Here is an 8,156-nt window from a genome sequence, read left to right as displayed (position 1 = left end):
AAGGCATCTGAGGAACAGAGCGTCCCATCTATTCATTCATTATGTGCACGTAGTGTTTGTTGAGACTGGAACATTAGGGAGCCCACTGTGAGTTGATGTCAAGCAATCCAGGCGCTCGTTTCAGCAGACTTAAGCCTTCATGGACATATCATCAGACAACGTGAGCAGCTCGTGCATTGTAATCTTTAGGGAATGCTTTGTAGATTAACACAGCGTAGCAACATTGATCTCCCCCTGACCAGTTCTGGAATGTGTGACTAATTTCTTCCCCACATGCCAGAGTGGTTTCCAGCAATGCTCGCCTGGCGTCAAAACCGGCTGATTTGGGCAGAGTTAATGAGGGAAGATACTTTGCCTCGGTCTTTCAGGCATTACCAAGTAGCGGCCGCCATCTTGGTAAAGGTTAGGGAAGTCTCGGCATGGCCGATCGCACTGTACTCACGCGATCGGTATATTCAGCTGTCTGCCCCGGTGCGCTAATTTCTGTAAACGTGTCCACCTACTTCAGTCCCTCTTATGGTGTCTGGTTTTCCGCTGCGCTCTGCAGGAGCTCACTTCGCGCTCCGTTTTCCTTCCCTCAGTCGCGCTGCCGCCATGGACGTCCGAAGCCTCACTCGGTGCAGCTCTCGATCCGCTGCAGCCCCGGACACGCAGGTCAGCTCATTACAGTCAGGGAGTGATCCGATGCTTGAATCTTCGGTCACATCCCAGCTGTAGGCACATAAAGGCGTTCCAATTCCAGGTAAAAAACGCTCGTGACGGGAGGAGAGACGCTCTAAACCGCCATCTTCCTCGGCGTCCAAGCCACGCCCCCCTGTTTCTATTATTTTCGAGCTCTGATAACAGCCTCTCTAAAAGGAGTAAGGGCTCTTATATGGAAGTAGGTGTGATAAGGTAGTTCCAGGGTTGGAACATGCAGGTCTATGCACGACCACAAAATAACCACCTCCTAAAATTCCTCTCCAAACTCCTCACACTGGAAAAGGCTGAGGTTTTACTCCTGACAAGAGCAGGAGTATAAATTCCCATGGTGAGGAAAAAAGTGGGTTCATAGAAAGTTTCACTCCCCAGATTGTTGCACCTGAAATTATATGCCTGTATACAACTTTTTTTAAAAATACACACGTAAAATGTTTTGCTTAACAAGTGTGCATCTTTAAATACTATCATTTTAACTATTCGGGAGCATTATAAAAAGCCTCAATGGTTATATTTTGTAACTATTGGCAAGTATAATTGCTCATTTACAAAAAATGTAATTCACAAAGGTTTGCAAAGGGTACGGCTTTTAACCTGCTTCTGTAAACCGTTCCGTATTTTTACAGACGTATATCTGCACACATGCAAGGATAGGCGCACGTGGATGCACTTTTGTGACTTCATAGAAACCATGAAAACAAATTGGGAGTCCAAATCTTTAATCGTACTGCATGGATTTGCCATTTTTCATCTTTTTCCTATTGGCATGCATCCACTGTGTTTAACTTTAGGCATTAGAGATACTGTATTAAAAGTAGCTAGGACAATAGTTAGACAAAATAGTTTCCCCCTCCAGTTCCATTTTCTGTGTACATTTGATTTTGAAAGCAATCCCTAATCTTGCTTTCATGCTGCTGTATGCATTTTGCAAATAATTACGAAGCATTACAGATAATCTTAATGGTTCTATTTGGAAACATGTGCACAGGTTTATACTGGGACCACCCTCTGTAATGCAACCTGAGCTCACAGTTTCCTTGGACTGTGTGTGTGCCAATAGTAAAGGTTTTAGTATTGATAAAGCATATACGAGCCTGAACAACTTAAACTAAAAACTTGCCTTTAGTGGCACACAATCCTCTTTCACGAACCTACCGTGGCCAGGAATGAATAGGTATGGGTGGATATACAACATTACGCAGATCCATGTGGATAACTGAGCAGGATAAGTGTGCGTTCAAGGGTGGTTGGGCCAAAGATTAAGTGAGTGCATAGCTGGGGGCTTGGGATAGGGGTAGGATGTGTGGATGTAATTGCATAGGTGAATGGAGGAATGCATAAGAGTGGGAGTGGATGCCTCCAACAACATTTAAATTAAAAGAGTCATGGTTTGCTTGTGACATTCTAAACATATAAAATTGGGGCCCATAGAGGATTAGTGTTGAATTAGTAAAGTATATGAAACATGCAAGTACATTTTAAGTAGTGGATAGGTTAGTCAGTTATTTGGATTTGAAATGATAGCACGCAGAAGGATAGAGGAGGAAAAAAAGGTTTGTATTTACAGCACAGGATCACAAAATGGGAACTCTTAAAATCATGTAAGTGTGCAATAAGTGGTCTTGAAACAGGCACAAAAACGAAATAGCAATTGATTCATAAAATATAGTAGCATGCCTTAGGGAACAAAGGTGGAGCAAGTGAAGACCCACATACGCGCCCAGCCTACTGAGGAGATGCCAATATGGTAAGAGGGTATGCGTGCTGGAAGGGATTCGTGATAAAGGACATTTATCCACGATCGTGCTTGCAGGATGGTGTTTTATTCACATCATTTGAACACTTACAGCAATGTGCAAGAAATGTTTACTCAGTCACCTGGCTGTCATTGGATTCCACATTAAACGTATGTGTCACCGCTATACAGATATTAACGTCGTATGCTGAGTACAGTAATGAGGACTTCTAGTCTGCATATTTAAATGAAATCACTGAAGGCAGCTGAAATCTGCAAAAGGTGCTTTTTCAGTGACACTCTTTATACAAAACCCTTAATTAATCTTGAGAGATCACCACCAGTACTACACAACATAACACCCATTTGTGTCGTTCAGGAACAGTTAAAGCATGTCTGGAGTCCTACAAGTTATTTTTTCAAGCATTGCAATCTGTATCCAGGGTTGTTCTTAATTACATTTAATTTTCCATTAAATTTGCACCAGTAACAACCGCCGGCGCCGGGCCCTGCACCAGTTAGTATGGGTGGGATCAGAGCATTGCCCACAGTTACAAAGTACTAGAAGATGCGCTATATCTGAATCCATTTGAAGGTGGGACAATTGAAGGAGTATTTATTAATTACAGCATTGATTTCAGGACCATGTCTGAGAATGACATGGTGACCTTATACCACATAAAAGAGCCTGGTAGACAATACAAGACAGGGTTGCCTAAATATAAATTTTGTCCATGCACATTTTAAGGTCTTCAACAATAATTTCCTTCTATGTAGGGACATGAGTAAAACCCAATAAAGACTGTTTATTTTTACATATATCATTTTTGTTATTGATTTTGAAAGTGTTACAATATCGGACGCCGAGTGCTCACCGTAAGCTTAGATGTACATTTGTCAAATCCCAAAAATATTCCCACAAAAAGACCGTTCCTCAGGCTCATCGCATTCCCACCCCCTTCCCAACCTCCCCCCTTCCCCCCCTCACACACACACAATCCCAACAACTACTGGGAGCCCTGTAAATTGCTAATGAAAAGTTAATTTATTTCCAAAAACTGAGGTAGCATGTTACATCAGAATAAGATGATCAAAAACCTAAAATGGTTCGTAAAATGTCAACAATTCAGATTGAAACATTGGACCAGACGAAATCTACATTTTGCCAGCAGAATGTGTATTTATTCTTTCCGGAAGCGGGGTGTGCTATTATGTGTAATTTACGGCAGCTGGAGATTGGCACAAGCAGAAAATGTCTTATGGGAACTGTGTGCCGTGGACTTCAGACATTTTCTGCTTGAAATAGTCTGCTGTTGATATCGCAAGTGTGTTTTTCGTACACCAGATATTCTCTCAGGGAGAAAAACTAGAGATATTAATAAAATATACTTCCGGTAACACGCAAACATTTGAGAAATATTATTTTGAGAAATAATATTCGCATTATGCCAAACAAAAATGATGTTTCCCCCACATTTACTCCCACCGAGGATCAAAGACAAACTACAGCTGGAACCATTTCATGCATTGTGCCATGGAGGCTCACTTTGTACTCTCTGGGCACTTTGCTTTCATCATCATTCATTGCATCTTCTGACCAGCCTGAGCCTGAGCATTTCTTTCACCATTTCTCTCTAAAGAGCCGCGATCCTTACACCTTCTTCAACACCATTTCTATGCACCTTTCTAAACTGTAGGCCCGGCCGAGACCTGAAGGAGTTTGCACTTGTCACACGAGGTGGCCGGTGGGTCCCAGTAATTTCAGGACAGGCAAACTGTCTATTCAGCCTCACGCACGCCAATGCCAGTGATCCATAGAGGATTTAATGGGAAGAAGGGTCTATATACAGTGTGCTCAACGGGTGCACGCAATAGTTCATGGATGGGGTTGGGCAAGAAGACTTCCAATCAACAGGCTAAGCTCAGAAAGCAGGTGGTTAGGTTGGGAATATAGTTCTGTCAGCAATAACTTAAGAACCCACCCCAGCTCAAAATAACATCACACAGCATTGATTGCACCAAAAACACAGAGTAGATCCGCACGAACTACCTCATCATCACTCACTTATATATATATATATATATGCACAACTGGCTCCCATTGGAGAGGCATCGGACACCAGTAGGATGAAACCGATCCACAAGAACATCAATTTACTTATTTAAAAAACAAATTAAATTGACCATCCACAGAGAACGTGTGACAATCTGAACCATTTCATGGACAACAAAATAATAGGTGCTGATAAGCGCCCTCAAATGTACCATGTGTGTGCTTGAGTAGCTCATCCTGTGCAGGTTCTACTCTGCATTCTGGGATTTGTAGACCTAGTTTCATAATGGGATAAACAGAACTACAAGTCCCAAAATGCAAGGCCAAAACCTGAACTGCAAGAGCTATGCATGCATGGACTTGGGAAACGTACGAGGGAGGTCTGGGACTGAAATTACATATGGGGAGCACTTCCTGTTTGTGCCATGATTTCTCAAACAAATGCACTGTGTTTAGTGCAAGCGCAAGCGCAAGCCCTGCCAGCTCCCGCCTGTGCCTAGGACAGTGAGTGAATGAAAGACGAGGCTGGGCTTTGAAACAGCAGCTCTGTCTGCCATTGGAAGTGCACTGACCTTCTTTTGGAGAAGGAAAAAACATCCCCTGCTAGCGGGTGTAGTGTATTATGGCACCAGACTGCAAGGGGATGCCTGGGGTGTCCCATCTGACTCCTCTGGGAAGGGGGCCACAGACTATGCACCACCTTTACCTGGTGCACACTCTTCATCTGAGTCTGTAATATGACACGGATGCAAAGGCAAAGTGTTCTCTCATCCGCTGGTGCCACAACACCATGCAAATCATAGAACAGTGCCTCATGAAGGTGCTGGCACAGTCCATATTCTACAAGGCCCACACAAGCATCTCTGAGGTCCCTTCTGTAATACCAAAGCGCCATGCAGGCCCAAGAATCATGCACCAACACCCATTGCATCCCACAGGCACTATTCGTGATATGCCCCCCTGGTGCTAATACAAACCAACACAATATTACTTAATGCGTGCACCTCGGAAAAACGCTGGCCCGAGAAGGCCCTTGCAAATTTCAGACTCATGACCTGCAGGTGGCACAAAGAGGGCAAGCGCTGGCACTTAACATTCTGAGCTAGCTTATTGGCTTCACCTTCAACGAAAATGCTTCTCTGAATTATGCTAGGCTGGCGATATCTTTTTGCTTGTTAAAACACCAGCTTTAAAGTTTGGGCAAACTTAAAGGTGATCGGTTATATTTTCTGAAAGGCATTTTTTCACTTAAGTCGATAAAAATGGGGCTGAATTTCAATAAAAAATAAATATTTACACAAGAAAGTGCAAAGACAAGTGCTTTTGGGCAGGAGGTCAGAAAGGAGTACGCTCTTACACAACTCATGATCAAAGACTCCTCCTGTGTGCAAGCAGATGCCACCAGGAAGCTCTGCGGGCCCAAGAAGTATTTATTAAGCTCTGCTTTCATTGCTCTTCGAACCGCAGATTTATCTGCGGTTCGAAGAGCAATGAAAGCAGAGCTTTGGCCCAAGAAGACATCGACGAACGCGTCCGACCTTGAACTAGCTCTCACTCAGACACTGCATATAATCATACAATGGTAGCTCTCTCATGTTATACAATACGAGCGCCGGGGCATTAGAAGAAGACACTAGACAGTCATTGTGATGAGTGCAAAATAAATTAAAAACTTGTGGCCGTGTGGGGCCCTACCTGCCCGAGTTCACTTCAGTAACTGCAGTCGTCTCTCAGTACTCGGTGACCGGTCTGCCCAGCCTGCCTGCAACCAAAACGGATTGGCTAGGCTGCTGCTGCAGGGCACGACCGGTAGAGTCGACTGCTTTCCTTGGCTTCAGAGGCTCCGTTAGCGTGAAAGCTAGCTGAAAGACACTGAAGTCCGTCACTCGGTGTAAAATGGCTGCTAGTCTCTTCTTCTCCTACTTGCGCGGCGGCGGGAAAAGAAGTCAGAGTCTGCGCAGATCCCAACTCGTCACAGGGTGGGTCTCACCACGCCCTGTAACGAGTTGGGAGGGGTGACACTCCGAGTCCACAGGACAGCAAGCTCTCCTCCTCCTCCACCTGATTGACGTGGAGACGTTAGCAATCCCGGGCTTGTGTTAAAAACGCCCGGGGCTAACTTAATCTCCACGCCATCAGGGGGTGAAGACTGGGCTTCCATGCTGTGTCTTGCCTAGCTGATGACATCACAGCCTTCGGGGCTGTGAGGGTCTCAGCTGGCAAAGACACACCATGCAGCGCGGCGGTATTGGCAGTGGGGGGCAGCAGACTTAGTAGTGCCCCGTGTTCTTTGTGTTCATTCTTTGCGAATTTTTTAAAATTATTGACAATAATAAAGTAAAGAAAATAGACAAACCACGTAAGAAACGTGATAAATTGCCTGGGGCTAAATTGCCTGGGGCGGAGCCCCAACGCCCACAAAGAGAAACCGCCACTGATTTGGAGAAGGACTCATTTGACAGATAGAATACATAACATTTTAAAATAAACAAACCATACCAGGATTTATTTCATAGGATTAGAATTTACTGCTGACGAATTTCCAAGACAGCCCAAGAACTTTTTATTCAGATATATTTTATGGTGGGTGTGATGCAGAGCCAAGCAACACCAGATTTGTGACTTTTTAGAACAAGCATTTACAATGCAATGGTTTCGCCTTTGGAAAAGTTAGAGCTATTGGCATTGTAAATGACAAATTTTGTATTTATGTGTTGGTTTTGAAAACAGATAAATAAATGGCATTGTCATTTACATTGCCATTCTCTCACAAATGTGAGACCTATTGTACCCTACGGACAAGCTCAGCAGACAGCAATTACTACCACACACACAGAGCCCCACACACACACACACACACACACACACACACACACACACACACACCCACCCAGAGCCCCACACACCCACCCACCCAGAGCCCCACCCATCCCCACAGCCCCACCCACACACACCCAGAGCCCCACACACACACACACACCCAGAGCCCCACACACACACACACACACACACCCAGAGCCCCACACACACACACACCCACACCCAGAGCCCCACACACACACACACACCCAGAGCCACACACACACACACACACCCAGAGCCCCACACACACACACACCCACACCCAGAGACACACACACACACACCCAGAGCCACACACACACACACACACACCCAGAGCCCCACACACACACACACACCCAGAGCCCCACACACACACACACACCCAGAGCCCCACACACACACACACACACACCCAGAGCCCCACACACACACACACACACACCCAGAGCCCCACACACACACACACACACACCCCCAGAGCCCCACACACACACACACACCCAGAGCCCCACACACACACACACCCAGAGCCCCACACACACACACACACACCCAGAGCCCCACACACACACACACACACCCAGAGCCCCACACACACACACACACACCCAGAGCCCCACACACACACACACACACCCAGAGCCCCACACACACACACACACACCCAGAGCCCCACACACACCCAGAGCCACCCAGAGCCCCACACACCCACCCAGAGCCCCACACACCCACCCAGAGCCCCACACACCCACCCAGAGCCCCACACACCCACCCAGAGCCCCACACACCCACCCAGAGCCACACACCCACTTTGCTCTTCTGAAA

General features: G+C 45.9%; 1 protein-coding gene across 1 annotated transcript in view; it reads right to left on the bottom strand.

Moving 5' to 3' along the window:
• Positions 1–551: 551 nt before the first annotated feature.
• Positions 552–8,156, bottom strand: part of LOC147666325 (zinc finger SWIM domain-containing protein 6-like) — a 180,946-nt gene continuing 173,341 nt past the window's right edge. The window contains exon 4 of the mRNA XM_086949133.1: positions 552–851. Within this exon, the coding sequence (XP_086805259.1) occupies positions 552–851 (300 nt within the window). The remainder of the gene's footprint in view (positions 852–8,156) is intronic.

This window comes from Lissotriton vulgaris, unplaced genomic scaffold, assembly GCF_964263255.1.
Source record: "Lissotriton vulgaris unplaced genomic scaffold, aLisVul1.2 SCAFFOLD_1033, whole genome shotgun sequence".
In the NCBI taxonomy this organism is placed as follows: domain Eukaryota; kingdom Metazoa; phylum Chordata; class Amphibia; order Caudata; family Salamandridae; genus Lissotriton; species Lissotriton vulgaris.
Note: the sequence above shows the minus strand (reverse complement) of the source record. Positions and strands in the feature narration are given on the sequence as shown.